General features: G+C 42.4%; 1 protein-coding gene across 4 annotated transcripts in view; it reads right to left on the reverse strand.

The window, feature by feature from the left end:
• Positions 1–17,439, reverse strand: part of LOC122556264 (nipped-B-like protein) — a 547,720-nt gene that overhangs the window by 246,356 nt on the left and 283,925 nt on the right. For all 4 annotated transcript variants that reach the window (XM_043702901.2, XM_043702895.2, XM_043702914.2 and 1 more), the window contains 3 exons: positions 16,280–16,514; positions 15,310–15,348; positions 9,422–9,570 (listed from right to left, as the gene is read on the reverse strand). In XM_043702901.2, the coding sequence (XP_043558836.2) occupies positions 9,422–9,570; positions 15,310–15,348; positions 16,280–16,514 (423 nt within the window). The remainder of the gene's footprint in view (positions 1–9,421; positions 9,571–15,309; positions 15,349–16,279; positions 16,515–17,439) is intronic.

Consider the following 17,439-nt stretch of genomic DNA (forward strand, 5'->3'; position numbering starts at 1 on the left):
GAAAAAACAGCCCTGCCATACTAAAAATGTCTTCCCTTACAGGATCCATGAGCCTCTATTCCCTTTCTATTCATGTATTCATCCAGGTGCTTCTTGAATGCTGCTATTGTGTCTGCTTCCAGCACCTCCTCTGGCAAAGCGATCCAGACACCACCCCGTGTGAAAAAAAACTGTCTTGCACAGCTCTTAAATTTTCCCTCTTGCACCTTGAACCTGTGTCTTGTAGTAATTGACCCCTCCATGAAAATGCTTCATACTTTCCACTCTATCCATTCCATTCACAATCTTATAAACTTCTTTCAGGTCACTCCTCAACCTACTGCATTGCAGTGAAAACCAACTTGGTTTATCGAACACCTCTTCATAGCTAAAATCCTGAAGAAGGGCTTATGCCCGAAACGTCGATTCTCCTGTTCCCTGGATGCTGCCTGACCTGCTGCGTTTTTCCAGCAACACATTTTCAGCTAAAATCCTCCATACCAGGCAACATCTGGTAAACCTTTTCTGTACTAGAAACATTGAATCACTACAGTGTGGAAACAGATCACTTGGTCCATCTAGTCCACTGAAAAGCATCCCACCTCGACCTAGCTTCCTACCCTCACCCTGCAATCTTGCATTTCCCATGGCTAACCCACCTAGTTTGCACATCCCTGGACACTACAGGCAATTTTAGCATGGCCAATCCACCTAACCTGCACATCTTTAGACTGTGGGAGGAAACTGGAGCACTTCAAGGAAATCACACATGGGGCGAATGTGCAAACTCCAGAAAGACAGTCACCCAAAGCTGGAATTGAACCTGGGTCCCTAGCACAGTAAGGCAGCAGTAGTAACTACTGAGCCACCCCCAGGAGAGTCACAGTTGGTGTAGAAATTGAACCTAAACATCTAGTATCCATTTGCATTGTTAACCAGCCAACTGAGCTAACTGATCTCACTATCAACAGATTCAAGATAGAAGTACAATATGGTTTTTATGAAATGCAGGATAAAGGGATCAGGCATGAAAGTGGGGTCGAGGCCAGGGTAAGATCAGCGATGATCATGTTGCATGTCAGAGCCAGTTCAAAGAGCTGAATTGCCTACTCCTCATTCCAGATGATGAAGTGCTTTTGCCTGAAACATCGATTCTCCTGCTCCTCGGGTGCTGCCTGACCTGCTGTGGTTTTCCAGCGCCACACTTGCGAGTCTTGCCTACTCCTGTGCCCAGTTCCTATGTTAGGTATAGACAGCTAGTGAACCCCTTGGATCAAGTGAATCTAATGGTTTGAAAAGGGTGTATAGGAGCACACTTAAGAGGGAAATCAAAAGGGCAAAATGGAACACGAGATAGTTTTGGCAGATAAAGTGAAAGAGAATCCAAAGAGACTCTACAAGTATATTAAGGGCAAAAGAGTAACAAGGCAGTAAATAGAACATGGAACATTACAAGCGCAGTATAGGCCTAGGCCTTTGAGGTTGCGCTGCCCTGAGAAACCAATTTGAAGTCCATCTATCCTACACTACCCCATTCTCATCCATATACCTATCCCATGACCTTTTAAATGCCCGTAATGTTGGCGAGTCTACTACTGTTGCAGGCAGCGTGCTCCACACCCCTACTACTCTGAGTAACAAAACTACCTTTGACATCTGCCCTATATAAATCACCCCTCAATTTAAAGCTTTGTTCCCTCTTGCTAGCCATCACCATGCAAGGAAGAATGCTCTCAGTCCACTGGATCTAACCCTCTGGTTATCTTATATGTCTCAATTAAGTCACCTCAACCTTCTTCTCTCTAACCAAAACAGCCTCAAGTCCTTCAACCTTTCTTCGTAAGACTTTCCCTCCATATCAGGCAACATTCTGGTAAATCTCCTCTGAACGCTTTCCAAAGTTTACACACCCTTCCTATAATGCGGTGACTAGAACTGCATGCAATACTCCAAGTGTGGCAGCACCAGAATTTTGTACAGCTGCAGCATGACCTCATGGCTCTGAAACTCAAACCTTCTACTAATAAAAGCTAACATACCTCATGCCTTCTTAATGCCCTATCAACCTAGGGGAGGGGCAACTTAGAGGAATCTATGTATGTGGACACACAGATCTCTCTGCTCATCCACAGTACCAACAATCTTACCATTTGCCCAGTACTCTGCATTCCTGTTACTCCTTCTAAAGTGAATCACTGCATTAAACTCCATTTGCCACCTCTCAGCCCAGCTCTGCAGCTTATCTATGTCCCTCTGTAACCTGCAACATCCTTCAGCACTATCCACAACTGTACAGACATTAGTGTCGTCCATAAATTTACTAACCCATCCTTCTCTGCCCTCATCCTGGTCACTTATAAAAATGACAATTCCTGTAGGGAATCAAATCATCCTGGTCATTTATAAAAATGACAAACAGCAGTGGACCCAACACAGATCCTTGTGGTAACTAGTAACTGAACTCCAGGATGAACATTGCTCATCAACCAGTACCTTGTCTTCTTTAGCTAGCCAATTTCTGATCGAAACCGCGAAATCATCCTCAATCCCATGTCTCCGTATTTTGTGCAGTAGCCTACCACCATGGGGAGCCTTATCAAATGCCTTATTGAAATCCATATACATCACATCTGCTTTACCCTCATCCACCTGTTTGGTCACCTTCTCAAAGAAGTCAATAAGGTTTGTGAGACACGACCTACCGTTATCAAAACCATACTGACAATCCCTAATCAACTTATTCCTATCAAAGTGATTATAAATCCCCTCGCTCATAATCTTTTCCAACACTTTACTCACAACCGAAGTAAGGCTCACTGGTCCATAATTACTAGGGTTCTCTACTCCCCTCCTTCAACAAGGGAACATTTTCTATCCTCCAGTCTTCTGGCAGCATTCCTGTAGACAATGCCGACATAAAGGTCAAAGCCAAAAGCTCAGCAATCTCCTCTCTGACTTCCCAGAGAATCCTAGGATAAATCCCATCTGGCTCAGGGGATTATCTATTTTCACACTTCCCAGAATTGTTAACACCTCCTCCTTGTGAATCTCATCTAGTAGCCTGTATCTCAGTACTCTCCTTGACAACATGGTTTTTTTCCAGTCTGAATACTGACGAAAAATATTCATTTAGTGTTTCCCCTATTTCCTCTGACTCCATGCACAACTTCCCACTACCGTCCTTGATGGGCCCTAATCTTACTCTAATTTTTTTTTAAATTCTTTGTATACCGATAGAAAGCTTTAGTGTTTTCCCTGATCCTATCCATCAACAACTTTTCATGTCCCCTCCTTGCTCATCTTGGCTCTCTAGGTCTTTCCTGGCTACCTTGTAATTCTCAATCACCCTAACTCAGCCTTCTTATCTCATCCTAACATAAGCCACCTTCTTCCTCTTGACAAGAGATTCAACTTCTTTGGTAAACCATGGCTCCTGCGCTCTACAACTTTCTCCCTGTCTGACAGGTACATACTTATCAAGGGCACCTTAAAAATTAATGAGGTCATCTATGTGTAAACCACAGGAGATAAGTGAGATCCTAAACAAATATTTCTCGTCAGTAATTACACTAAAGAAATACATGCAAGCGAGGGAACTTATTAAACAGAAATGTCTCAAAAAAAAGTCCACATTACAGAAGTGGTGGTGCTGGAGGTCTTAAAATGCATAAAGGTAGATAAATCAAAGTAACCATATCAAGTGTATCCAAACGGGTGAGCCTAACATCAGCCATGGATTAGTCATTGGAGAGGATTCTGAGAGACAGGATCTACATGCATTTGGAAAGGTAAGAACTGCTTAGGGATAGCATAGCTTTGTATGTACGAAACAGTCTCTCTCAAATTTGATCGAGTTTGTTCTGAAAAGGTGACCAAGATGGTAGATGAGGGCAATGTAGTAGATGCTGTCTTCGTGGACTTTAAATTGGCCTCGACAAGGTACAGCAAACCTTGTTTTAACTGGCACCTTAACCAGCACTCTTGATAAACTTGCAAAAGCTTTGTACCTCAAACATCATGGACTACAGTGATGTCCATGTATTTATGCGGTGAATAAAGTATAACAGTGATGTGCATTATGGACCTGTATGCTGGTGTGGAGCTTGCACGTGCTCCCAGTGTCTGCATGCACTTTGGATGGGTGCTCTGATTTCCTCCCAGTCTAAAGATGTGCAAGGTTTGGTGGATAGACCAGGCTAAAATTGTCCATAGTGACTAGGGATATGCAGGCTAGGTAAATTAACCATGATAAATGCAGGGTTACAAGGATAGGATAAGGAGTTGGGTTTGGGATGGGATGCTCTTCGGAGGGGTGGGGCAGACTTGATGAAGTGAATGGCCTCTTTCCACACTGTAGGAATTTTATGATTCTATTCAAAATATACATCCGGCATTACATTTCTATTGCTTACTGTGCGTTTTTATAATTATTTTCGGAGGTGTGTTGATTTTTTTTGAGGAATATTTATGTATCAAAGTGACACTTGGTCAGGGCTTACTGTGGTTATGTGTACTTCTAGATAATCAAGCAGCATATTCCTGCTCCCATAGATATCGATTAATAAAACGTTTGCTGTACTGCATGATAAGTCATACACGATCCAGGGAGAGTTAGCCAATTGGAATTAGCCAAAAACTAATGCAGCAGGGGGATGGGCACCTATAGTTCCAATGTAAAGGAGGTTGAATCTAGTGAGGTCAGGAATAGGTTTACAAGGTCACGAGAGGGCACCGGTAATCAGGATGTTGGTTTAAAATGCGTGTACTTCAATGCCAAAAGCATCCGGAATAAGGTGAGTGAACTTGTAGCATGGGTTGGTACCTGGGATTTCGATGTTGTGGTCATTTCAGAGGCATGGCTAGACGGGGGGACAGGGATGGTTGTTGCAGATTCCATGATTTAGATGTTTCAGTAGGACAAAGATGGTGATAAAGGAGAGGGGGTGTGTGTGAAGGGGAAAGGAGGTGTGACATTATTAATCAAGATGAGTATTACAGCAGCTGAGATAATGTTTGAGGACTCATCCAGAGGTAGTTTGGGCTGAGGTTAGAAACAAGAAAGGAGGTCACCCTTTTGGGAGTTTTCTAAATGCCTCTGTAGGCCTCCAAATTGTTCCAGGGATGTAGAGGAAAGGATAGCAAAGATGATTCTCGATAGGAGCGAGAGTGACAGGGTAGTTGTTATGGGGGACTTTAACTTCCCCAATATTGACTGGGAATACTATTGTTCAAGTAGTTTAGATGGGTCAGTTTTTGTTCAGTGAGCGCAAGAGGGTTTTCTGACACAGTACGTAGACAGGCCAACAAGAGGGCGGTGCTATACTGGATTTGGTACTGGGGAATGAACTCGGCCAGGTGTTAGATTTGGAACTAGGTGAGCACTTAAACGATAGTCACCACAATTTGGTTATATTTACAACAGGAGTGGGTAGGGATAGGTATCTACCGCAGGGAAAGAGGTATAACTGAGGGAAGGCAATTATGATGAGATCAGGCAAGATTTGGGATGTACCAGATGGGGAAGGAAACTGCAGAGGATGGACACACTTGAAATGTGGAGCTTACTCAAGGAACAGCTACTGCGGGTCCTTGATAAGTATATACCTATGAGGCGTGAAGGCTCAGTTAGGGGGATTGGGAGCTATAAGTTAGCCAGAAAATATCTAAAGAGAGGGCTAAGAGGAGCCAGGAGGGGACATGAGAAGTTGTTGGCAGATAGGATCAAGGAAAACCCTAAGGCCTTCTATAGGTATATCAGGAATAAAAAAAATGGCTAGAGTAAGATTAGGGCCAACGAAAAATAGTAGTGGGAAGTTGTGTGTGAAATCTGAGGCCATGAGGAAGCACTTAATGAATACGTTTTGTCAGTACTCACATTGGAAAAGGTCAATGTTAGTGAGAATACGGAGATACAGGCTACTAGATTAGATGGGATTGCGGTTGACAAAAAAGAGGTTTTAGCAATTTTGGAAGGTCTGAAAATAGATAAGACCCCTACGCTGGATGGGATCTATCCTCTGATTCTCTGAGAAGCAAAGGAGGAAGTTGCAGAACCTTTGGCTTTGATCTTCATGTCATCATTGTCAACACGAGTAGTGCCAGAAGACTGGAGGATAGCAAATGTTGCTCCCCTGTTTAAGAATGGGAGTAGAAACAACCCTGGTAATTATAGGTCACTGAGTCTTGCTTCCATTGTGGGTGAAGTGATGGAAAGGGTTCTAAGATATAGGATTTATAATCACCTAGAAAGGAATAATTTGATTAGGGATAGTCAAGATGGTTTTGTGAAGGATAGGTCGTGCCTCACTAATCTTATTGAGTGTTTCGAGAAGGTGACAAAACATGTGGATGAAGGTAAAGCGGTTGATGTAGCATATATGGATTTTTGTAAGGCGTTTAATAAGGTTCCACATGGTAGGCTATTGCACAAAATACAGAGTTTCGGGATTGAAGGTGATTTAACAGTTTGGATCAGAAATTGTCTAGCTGAAAAAAGACAGAGGGTGGTGGCTGATGGGAGATGTTCATCTGTTTTGAGGCCACTGCTGTTTGCCATTTTTACAAATGATCTGGAGGTGGGCGTGGAGGATGGGTTAGTAAATTTGTGGATGACACTAAGGTAGGCAGAGTTGTGGATAATGCCGAAGGATGTTGTGGGTTACAGAGGGACATAGATAAGATGCAGAGCTGGGCTAAGAGGCGGCAAATGGAGTTTAATGCAGAAAGGCGTGAGGTGACTCACTTTGAAAGTAGTAACAGGAATGCAGAGTACTGGCCTAATGGTAAAATTCTTGACAGTGTAGATGAACAGAGAGACCTGTGTCCAGGTGCACAAATCCCTGAAAGCTTCCACCCAGGTTGACAGGGTTGTTAAGATGGCATATGGTGTGTTGGTGTTTATTGGTAGGGGGATTGAGTTTCGGAGCTACGCCAATTGCGTACGGTTCTGGTTACAGCATTATAAGAAGGGTGTGGAAGATTTGGAAAGGGTTCAGAGGTGATTTACTAGGAGGGAAGAAAGGTGTTATGAGGAAAGACTGAGGGATCTGAGGCTGTTTTCGTTGGAGAGAAGGTGGTTGACAGGTGACTTAATTGAGAGATGTAAGATAATCAGAGGGTGAGATAGGGTGTATAGTGAGAGCCTTTTTCCTCAGATGGTGAAGGCTAACACAAGTGGACATAGCTTTAAATTGGGAGGTGTTAGATTTAGGACCGATATCAGGGATAGTTTCTTTAGTCAGAGTAGTAGGGGCGTGGACCAGGCTGCCTGCAACAGTTGGAGCCTCGCCGACGTTAAGGGCATTTAAATGGGCAGTGGGACATACATATGGATAATAATGGAACAGTGTAGGTTAGATAGGTATCAGATTAATTTCACAGGTCGATGCAACATTGAGGGCCGAAGAGCCTGTACTGTGCAGTAATATTCAATGTTTAAATTGGCTTGATGGCAAGAAACAGAAGGTGTTTGTCAAAGGGTTGTTCTTCAGAGTAGAGGTCTGTGACCAGCAGTGTGTCACAAGGATCAGTGGTGGGTCCACTGTCATTTGTCATTCATATACACGACTTGGATGAGAATATTGGAGGCATGGCTAGTAAATTTGGGGATGACACCAAAACTGGTGGCATAGTGGACAGCAAAGGAGGTTATCTAAGACTACAACAGTTTCTTGGTTAATCTGGGACAGTGGGCCGAGGAATGGCAGATGCAAGTTAAATTTAGATAAATACAAGGTACTAGGCAAACTAGCGTAGGACTTGTAACAGTTAACCTTGAACAGAGACACCTATGGGTGTGCATGCATAGTTCCTGGAAAGTGACATCACAGGTAGACAGGATGAAGGGTTTGGCTTGCCCTCATCAGTCAGGGCACTGAGTACATAACTTGGGATGTCATGATGCAGCTGTGCAAGAATCATAGAATCCCTATTGTTCAGATAGAGCCATTCGGCCCATTGAGTCCACATAGACTCTCCAAAGAGCATCCCATCCAATCCAATTCCCATGGTTAATCCACCTACCTGCAAATCGCTGGACACTACAGACAGCTCAGCTTGGCCAATCTACATAACCTGCACATTTTTGGACCGTGGAAGGAAACTGAAGCACCCGGAGGAAACCAAAGCAGACACAAGGAGAACATGCAAAATGCACACAGACAATCGCCCAAGGTGGAATTGAACCTAGAATCCCTGGCGCTATGAGGCAGCAGTGCGAACTACTGAGCCAAAGCACTGACCCAGAGACATTGGTGAGGCCACATTTGCAGTCATGCATACAATTCTGGTCACCCTGCCAGGAAGGATGACATAAAACTGGAAAGGGTGCAAAAGGATTTACAAGGATGTTACAGACAGTAGGAAATTTGAGTTTTAGAGAGAGGCTGGGTAGACTGAGACTCTTTTCTTGGAAAGGGGGCAGCTGAGACTGACTTTATACAAGTTTCTAAATCATTAGGGGCATAGATAAGGTGAATAGCCAGGGTAGGGGAGTCCAAAACTAGAGGTTTAAGGTGAGAGGAGAAAGATTTAAAAGGGACCTGAGGGGCAATGTTTTCCACAGAGGGTAGGGAATATATGGAATTAGCCATCGGAGGAAGTAGTGGAGACAGGTACAATTACAACATTTAAGAGTCATTTGGATAGATACATGAATAGGAAAGGTTAAGGAGGATATGGGCCAAATGCAACTAGATCAGGCTTGGATGAGGTGAACCGAAGAGCTCGTTTCTATGCTGTATACCTCTATGTCTCTAACTATGTGTAAATATACGTAGCTTTCAGCATACGCAAATGAAATACTTTTGGAGCCTAACTGATAAACCTAAGTTACTCCAGTGTAGAGTCTAGATTATTTAGAAAATGCTGTCCAAAAGGATAATCATACAAATTGCTGAATGCTGCATTCTGGGTTTTGTAAGCACAGGTGGCATGCTGCCTGCTGCAGACAGTCAAAACGATGCACTGTTTGATATAAAAATTGCCATTCCCCACAGAACCCTCACTTTCAATGTAGATAAAAAAGTGAGGGAATCCTATTGCCCTAAGCAGACATCCACATTCTCATGGAGTCACTGAACGATCAGAAACAGGGATGTCAGCTGATTTATGACTCCTTTCCCTAATCCAGGATACTGATGGAAAGCATGCCATTACTGTATCCCAAGTAAGAACAGTGACCACAGAACAGATCAAGCCTCGAACTACTTTTGATATTTTTGTGCAGGTTTGATACCTTTACTTAATAAAATACTCCTCCTTGCTCAAATGTTTATTTGTTTAAGCAAAAGTAAAGTTCATGACTTCTGTGAACAGCAAGCAGTGACAGAAAGGGAAATTCTGCATGGTTACAAATTTTTTTCTCAAATGCAAATCAAGATCTAAAGCTGGTAGATGATTTGTGCCAGACCTCATGCAAATTGGTTGCTCAGTTGCAATGTACCTGCAGGATTGTAGTGTCAGTGAGGAGCTGTATCTCCAACAGTTCTGCCAAGTTAGAGACGATGTCACACACTCTGTTGTATAACATGACGATGACTCTTTGTTTATGGCTGGAGTATTTTGCTCGCTTGGCTTTTGAACTGCCACCCCCTGGAAGGAAAAGAAAATTATCCATTGACCATCAGTACTGCATTTAACAGACGTTGGTTGACAGCAAACCAAGCCACAGTAACAAAGTTGAGTGTCATCATTAATCAGAGGATATCTATATGGATTGTCAGCATTATCCATTTATTTACAGTCATAGAGATATTCAGCATGGAAACAGATCCTTTGGTCCAACTTGTCCATACGAACAGATATCCCAATCTAATCTCACGTCATTTGCCAGCACTTGGCCCATATCCCTCTAAACCCTTCCTTTTCATATATCCATCCAGATGCCTTTCAAATGTTGCAATTGTACCAGCCTCCACGACATCCTGTGGCAGCTCATTCCACACATGCACCACCCTCTGGTGTGAAAAAGTTGCCCCTTAGATTCCTTTTAAATCTTTCCCTCTCACCTCAAACCTATGCCCTCCAGTTCTGGACTGCCCCACCACAGGGAAAAATACTTTGTCTATTTATCCTATCCATTGGGTGGCACGGTGGCTCAGTGGTTAGCACTGGTGCCTCAGTGCCAGGGACCAGGATTCAATTCTGGCCTTAGATGACTATCTGTGTGGAGTCTGCATGGGTTTCCTCCGGGTGCTCCGGTCTCCTCCCACAGTTCAAAGAGTGCAGGTTAGGTGAATTGGCTAAGTTAAATTGCTCATACTGTCAGGTGCATTAGTCAGGGGTAAATGTAGGAAAATTACTGTGGTTCTGTTCGCCGAGCTGGGAATTTGTGTTGCACACATTTCATCCCCTGTCTAGGTGACATCCTCAGTGCTTGGGAGCCTCTTGTGAAGCGCTTCTGTGATGTTTACTCCGGCATTTATAGTGGTTTGTCTCTGCCGCTTCTGGTTGTCAGTTCCAGCTGTCCGCTGCAGTGGCCAGTATATTGGGTCCAGGTCGATGTGTTTGTTGATAGCGTCTGTGGATGAGTGCCATGCCTCTAGGAATTCCCTGGCTGTTCTCTGTTTGGCATGTCCTATAATAGTAGTGTTGTCCCAGTCGAACTCATGTTGCTTGTCATCGGAGTGTGTGGCTACTAAGGATAGCTGGCCGTGTTGTTTCGTGGCTAGTTGATGTTCATGGATACGGATCGTTAACTATCTATGAACAGTTGGTATCCATGAACACCAACTAGCCACGAAACAACACAACCAGCTATCCTTAGTAGCCACACACTCCGATGACAAGCAACATGAGTTCGACTGGGACAACACTACTATTATAGGACATGGCAAACAGAGAACAGCCAGGGAATTCCTAGAGGCATGGCACTCATCCACAGACGCTATCAACAAACACATCGACCTGGACCCAATATACTGGCCACTGCAGCGGACAGCTGGAACTGACAACTGGAAAAGGCAGAGACAAACCACTATAAATGCCGGAGGAAACAGCACAGAAGCGCTTCACAGGAGGCTCCCAAGCACTGAGAATGTCACCTCGACAGTGGACGAAACGTGTGCAACACAAATTCCCAGCTCAGTGAACAGAACCACAACAATGAGCACCCGAGCTACAAACCTTCACACAAACTTTGTAGGAAAATTAGTCTGGGTGGGTTTCTCCTCGGAGTTGGTGTGGACTTGCTGGGCCGAAGGATCTGTTTCCATACCATAGGGAATCTAATCATACCCCTCATGATTTTACAAACCTCGATAAGGTCACCCCCTCACACTCCAGGAAAAACAGCTCCAACCTATTTAGCTTCTTCCATAGCTCAAACCCTCCAACCCTGGCAACATCCTTGTAAATCTTTTCTGAACCCTTTCACGTTTCACAACATCCATCCAATAGGAAGGAGACCAGAAATGCACGCAATATTCCAAAAGTGACATAATCGATGTCCTGTACAGCTTCAACATGATCTCTGACTATACTCAATGCTCTGACTAATAAAGGAAAGCATACCAAATGCCTTCTTCACTATCCTATCTACCTGAGACTCCACTTTCAAAGAGCTATAAACCTGCACTCCAAGGTCTCTTTGTTCAGCAACACTCACTGGGACCTTACCATTAAGTGTATGAATCCTGCTAAGGTTTGTTTTCCCAAAATGCAGCACCTCACACTCATCTAAATTAAACTTCACCTGCCACTCCTTAAGCCCATTGGCCCATCTGATCAAGATCTGTTGTATCCTGAGGTAACCTGCTTCACTGTCCACTACATCTCCAATTTTGGTGTCATCTACTGCAAACTTACTAACTATACCTCTTATGTTCACATCCAAATCATTTATACAAACGATAAAAAGCAGTGGACCCAGCACTGATCCCTGTAGCACTACACTGGTCACAGGCCTCCAGTCCAAAAAGCAACCATCCACCACCAGCCTCTGTCTTCTACCTTTGAGCTAGTTCTGTAACCAAATGGCTAGTTCTCCTTGTATTCCATGTGATCTAACCTTGCTCACCAGTCTCCCATGGGGAACCTTGTCAAACGCCTTACTGAAGTCCATATAGATCACATCCACCTCATCAATCCTCTTCGTTGTTTCTTCAAAAAAAAAGTCAATCAAGTCTGTGAGACATGATTTTCTATGAACAAAGCCATGCTGACTATCCCTAATCAATCCTTGCCTTTCTAAAAACATGTAAATTGTGTCCCTCAGGATTTCCTCCAACAACTTGCCCACTATCAATGCCAGGTTCACTGGTCTATAGTTCCCTGGCTTTTCCTTACCACCCTTCTTAAACAGTGGCACATTAGCCAACCTCCAGTCTTCCGGCACCTCACCTATGACTATCAATGATACAAATATCTCACAGCAGGCCCAGCAATCACTTCCTTAGCTTCTCAGAGTTTGAGGATACAGTTCAGGTTCTGGGGATTTATCCACTTTTATGCGTTTCAAGACATCCAGCACCCCCTCCTCAGTAATAGACATTTTTCAATATGTCACCACATTCTATATCTTCCACGCCCTTCTCCATAATAAACACTGATGCAAAATAGTCATTAGTATCTCCCCATCTGCTGCTGCTGCTCCACACATAGGTGTCCTGCTGAATTTTGAGGGGCATTACTCTATCCCTAATTACCCTCTTATCCTTAATGTATTTGTAAAATGCCTTTGGAATCTCCTTAACCAAAATTTGTCAAAGCTAATTGAAAAGATAACATGTCAGTATGTGAATGTGTGGCAATCCCCAACGATCAATACTGGTAGCTGTGAAGTCCCTTTGCCGCATCAGTCACACAGTACAACAACGGATTCATTTCAGTCCTTTTGACAGTAGTAAAATAAACTCAGACCAAGCAGCTATGATGTCAAAGTATTTCCAGGTTAAATAAACGTAAAAGGACTTCAAAAACTCAAGTCATGGTACAAAACCAATAGGCTGCCATTTAGGATAGATATAACGTGATATTTGTTTAGAACAGAGAGGGGTGGTAAATCTTTGGAATTCTCTAGAATATACTTAAAGTTGAGGCAAATACGCTTTTGATTATCAGTAGTGCAAATGGTAAAGGGAGCTGAAGTGTTCAAATCAACCATTATTGTATTAAATGTCAGTGCAGACTCAGTGGGCTGAATGGCCTATTCTGTTCTTAGGTTCCTAAAATGGGTTGTTATGGACTAGGCCAGACCACTCAAAACATTCTTAAGCAGACAGCCCAGACCATAACGTTGCAATTTGTTTTGGTAAGTGGACAATGAAAGCTACCCGAGTAAGTTAGCTAGATTGACTACCAGCTTTTAAAACAGGCAAAAATGTATTCGCAAAATTACACAATGAAACACAAAGAACAGAATAAAGAACCCCTACAGAACTCAGTTTATCCAAACTAGACTTAATTATGCTGTTCTGAATATACACAACAGTCTCAATAAGCAAACCCCTTAAACAAAATAAAAATGAAACAAAGGCTTACAGATCGAAGCTAGAAGAGTGGAAGGAGAGAGTGTCTAGCAGCCTGTTTCCACACAACCCACTGCTAAAGTGACTAATAACCAAAACTTCAGTTTCTAGGACTGACCACTCTCCTGTCATTATACTGGTCACTTCTAAAACATAAGTTTTGACCTAAAGTTACATCTGTGTACATATAAACAAAACGGCCTTTCATCTCTGTACCAAACCAGTCAATTCGGAACCGGAGTGGTTTACAACTCCTCTGAACAAAAACCAAGGATCCAGTATCCTTGAAAAAAGGAACAGTTTTTAGAAAAAAGACCAGCTTTGTGACAGGGCACAAAAATAGGAACGCAAGTGATAGAGCAAGATCACATACAAAAATGAAGTTTCCACCTCAATATGCCAATAAAAACATAGACCATAAGAACTTGGAGCAGGAGTAGGCCGCCTGGCCCTTCGAGCCTGCTCTGTCACTCAATAAGATCATGGCTAATCTTTTTGTGGTCTCAGTATCACTTACCCATGTTTTCATCATATCCCTTAATTCCTTTATTTTTCAAAAAAGTATCTACCTTAGCTTTAAAAACAATTACTGAAGTAGCTTCAACTACTCCCCTGGGCAAGGAATTCCATCGATTAACAACCCTCTGGGTGAAGAAGTTCCTTCTCAGTTCAATTCTAAACTTGCTTCCTCTTGTCCTAGTCTCACCCCACCAGTGGGAACAGCCTATCTATTTCTATTTTATCGATTCCCTACATAATTTTGTACGCTTCTATAAGATGTCCCCTCATTCGTCTGAATTCTCATCGGCAATAGTCAATAGATTTCAATAAAGCTATTTAATTTGAAAATTTATTCAAAAGGTTTTGTTTCCAATATTCAAGAGAAAATAATATTGCAAATGATATTTTAAAAAGTCACCCAGGTCTAACAATAACATAGGAAGCTATTAAAGCACTTTCTCTCAGATTGAATTATTTTCTGGAAAATTCCATTTTAAGATCGCTCAGCAAGTTTAATCTAATAAAAAAGGGCGGCACGGTGGCTCAGTGGATAGCACTGCTGCCTCACAGCACCAGGGTCCAAGGTTCGATTCCAGCCTCGGGTGATTGTCTGTGTGGAGTTTGCACATCCTCCCAGTGTCTGCGTGGGTTTCCTCCCACAATTCAAAAGATGTGCCGGTCAGGTGAATTAGCCATGCTAAATTGCCCAGTGTTAGGTGCATTAGTCAGAGGGAAATGGGTCTGGGTGGGTTACTCTTCGGAGGGTCGGTGTGGACTGGTTGAGCTGAAGAGCCTGTTTCCACACTGTAGGGAATCTAATCCAATCTAAAATGTAAATGCTCTTTGTCTACGTTATATTTGTAATATGCTAATGAATGTACTGCAATCTGAACTGTACCCAAAGTAGACTGTGACCACTCTGACTCTGACAACAGGATTTTCTTATCTATCCCTGGATCTATTCAGGTTGTGACGCAGCATTCTCACTGCCTGAACTTCTACTAATTTGAGGTAAGAACAACAATCTGCACCTGATCGCTTAGTATAACTCCATGAGGTGCAGTGATCAAATTTACATTAATATCCTTACAGCAATTGTCCATCTGATACAGAGAAAAGCGTAATACAGAGAAAAGCGTGATACATGTACTACACTATTCAGTAATTCCACATTTTCATTACCTGGACCATTCAACCATTACCTCATGAAAAACAAATTAACAAACTTGAGCCTCAGTGGATGCCTTTACAAATTACATTTTCTCACATTGCATCAGTAATGAAGAACAATAATTCCCACTGTGCATTATGGTGTTTTTCCCCAATCTTCAGGGATCATTTCAGAGAGAGTGCATTCACTTACTTGAGTGAAAACGATTCTCCTCATGGTGTTTAGACATCACTGTGAGAGACAAGCACATAAAAGTTATCAGTGACATGACTTATATTAAGACAGAAGTGGATTTTAGCACATGATGAAAGAATGTCAGTAAGGATATTTGCTGAGGTACAGGTTTATCATAGTATTGCAGATCATCTGTACACTCAAAACCACAATTCCCAATAAAATTTCTCATTAATCTGACCAACATACATTCAGTCTGTGTCCCCTACCTCTTCCTCATTGTCAGCAATGTTGCAAAAAGAACTTTGATCAAGATTTTCATATTGACACACAGAAAAATCAAAGGCCATGAAACAAATCACAAGGAGGACAACTGAAGTATTAAAGCAGTGTTAGCACTATACCAACAAACCAAAAGATCATTTGTTCAAAGTCCAATATAGAAATCAGATCCTATAATGTAGACTGACATTCAGTAATGAAAGAGTACCGCACTGTTGGAAGTGCCATCTTTCCACATTACAACAATGAATAAAAACACTTTAAAAGTACTTAAGAGTCTGCAAAGCATTTTGCAAGTCTTCAAGTAGTGAAAGGTGCTCTAAAATATAAGTTTTTCTTTCTATAAAGTTGAAAATCTCACCCATTGACCTGTGTTGCCTTAAGAAGCAGCACTCCAAAAGCTAGTGCTCCCAAATAAACCTGTTGGGACTATAATCTGGGGTTGTACGATTTTTAACTTGTTACATTTGAAGTTTAAGGAGAAGTGTGAACTTCTGATTTTCTTCAGCTTAAAACCAGAGCCATTTCTCACCACACATTGAGACTTAGCATAAATTCCGTGTGGATTTGTTTTCAAAATTGGCAACTCATTGCTAAGGAAAAGAAGGTCAAGTTGCTAGTGTAATATATTCAACGGAACAAATGCTGAGAATTTATAGCACCACTAATTGCTACTTAAGTGGAGACATTAAAGATGGCCACTGACCTGAGCCATGTGGATCGATTCTGTAAACGGGGTCATACTGTGGGTACAGTGTGTTTTGTAGGTGGAATTTGGTGAACTGGATCACCCTCTCAATAACATCATCAATATACACCCCTTTAGACATATTTGGAGATGTCATAACGTTCAACGCAGTCAAGCAAGCATCGGCTGATTTTGTCACTCGTTCTAAGATCAATTCTCTCCATAGCTTCTCCTCATCTTCTGTTTCATTGTCCTGCAAAACAACAAGGATTTCAATGTTAATTCTTCTTCCGACTGCCCCAGATTTCTTTGTAATAGTAATTTGTAATTAATGTTCTATGATAGATCATTGCAGCTCTTGCAACATCTCATTTGGAATGAGACTGGGTACAAGCTCAAAGCCATAGTAATGCAATAATCAAAATTCAACAAACCTCTTTCTTCTTTACTGCACCAAAGCACAGACTATCATTCCAAAAGCGTCTCGTTATTGCGCACAACTGGATAATGCTGACACATTATTCAAACAGTAGGATATTAAGCAGCACTAATCCACTATCTACACACAACTATTTTACCAGCAATACAACAAAATCTTACAGAACAAGCAACTTAAAAGGTTTAATACACCCAACCAGTTTAATGTAAAAATAACAAACTAGGAGCTACATTGCCAAAACATGAATCCCAGAGGCCGAAAGCACAGAAAAAGGCCCTGGGCTTCCCAAGTCTGTGCGTGACAAAAACAGCCATTTTCCAGCATTGGGTCCTTAACATTGCAAGTGCATCTAAATAACTAAATATTGAGGTTCTCTGTCTCTACCACCTTTACAGGCAGTGAATTTTAGATTCGCACCCACCCTCTGAATGAAAAACAAATTCCTCACATTACCTCAACCTCCTGCCCCTTGGTCACTGATTTATCTTCCAAGGGAAAAGGTTCCTTCCTGTGTACCCTGTCTCCACATGACTTCATACATCTCAATCAGGTCCCTATTCGGCCTCTGCATTCTGTCTAGTGCAATTACACCTCTCCTGTGTGGATACCCAAACTGCACACAATACAATAATTCCACTCTAACCTCCTTGTGATTAAATTCTATGTTTCAAGGGGCGGCACGGTGGCTGAATGGTTAGCACTGTTGCTTCACAGCGCAGGGACCCAGGTTTGATTGGAT

Source organism: Chiloscyllium plagiosum, unplaced genomic scaffold (assembly GCF_037043375.1).
Source record: "Chiloscyllium plagiosum isolate Xiang-an unplaced genomic scaffold, Cpla_swu_hap1 HiC_scaffold_2, whole genome shotgun sequence".
Classification (NCBI taxonomy): domain Eukaryota; kingdom Metazoa; phylum Chordata; class Chondrichthyes; order Orectolobiformes; family Hemiscylliidae; genus Chiloscyllium; species Chiloscyllium plagiosum.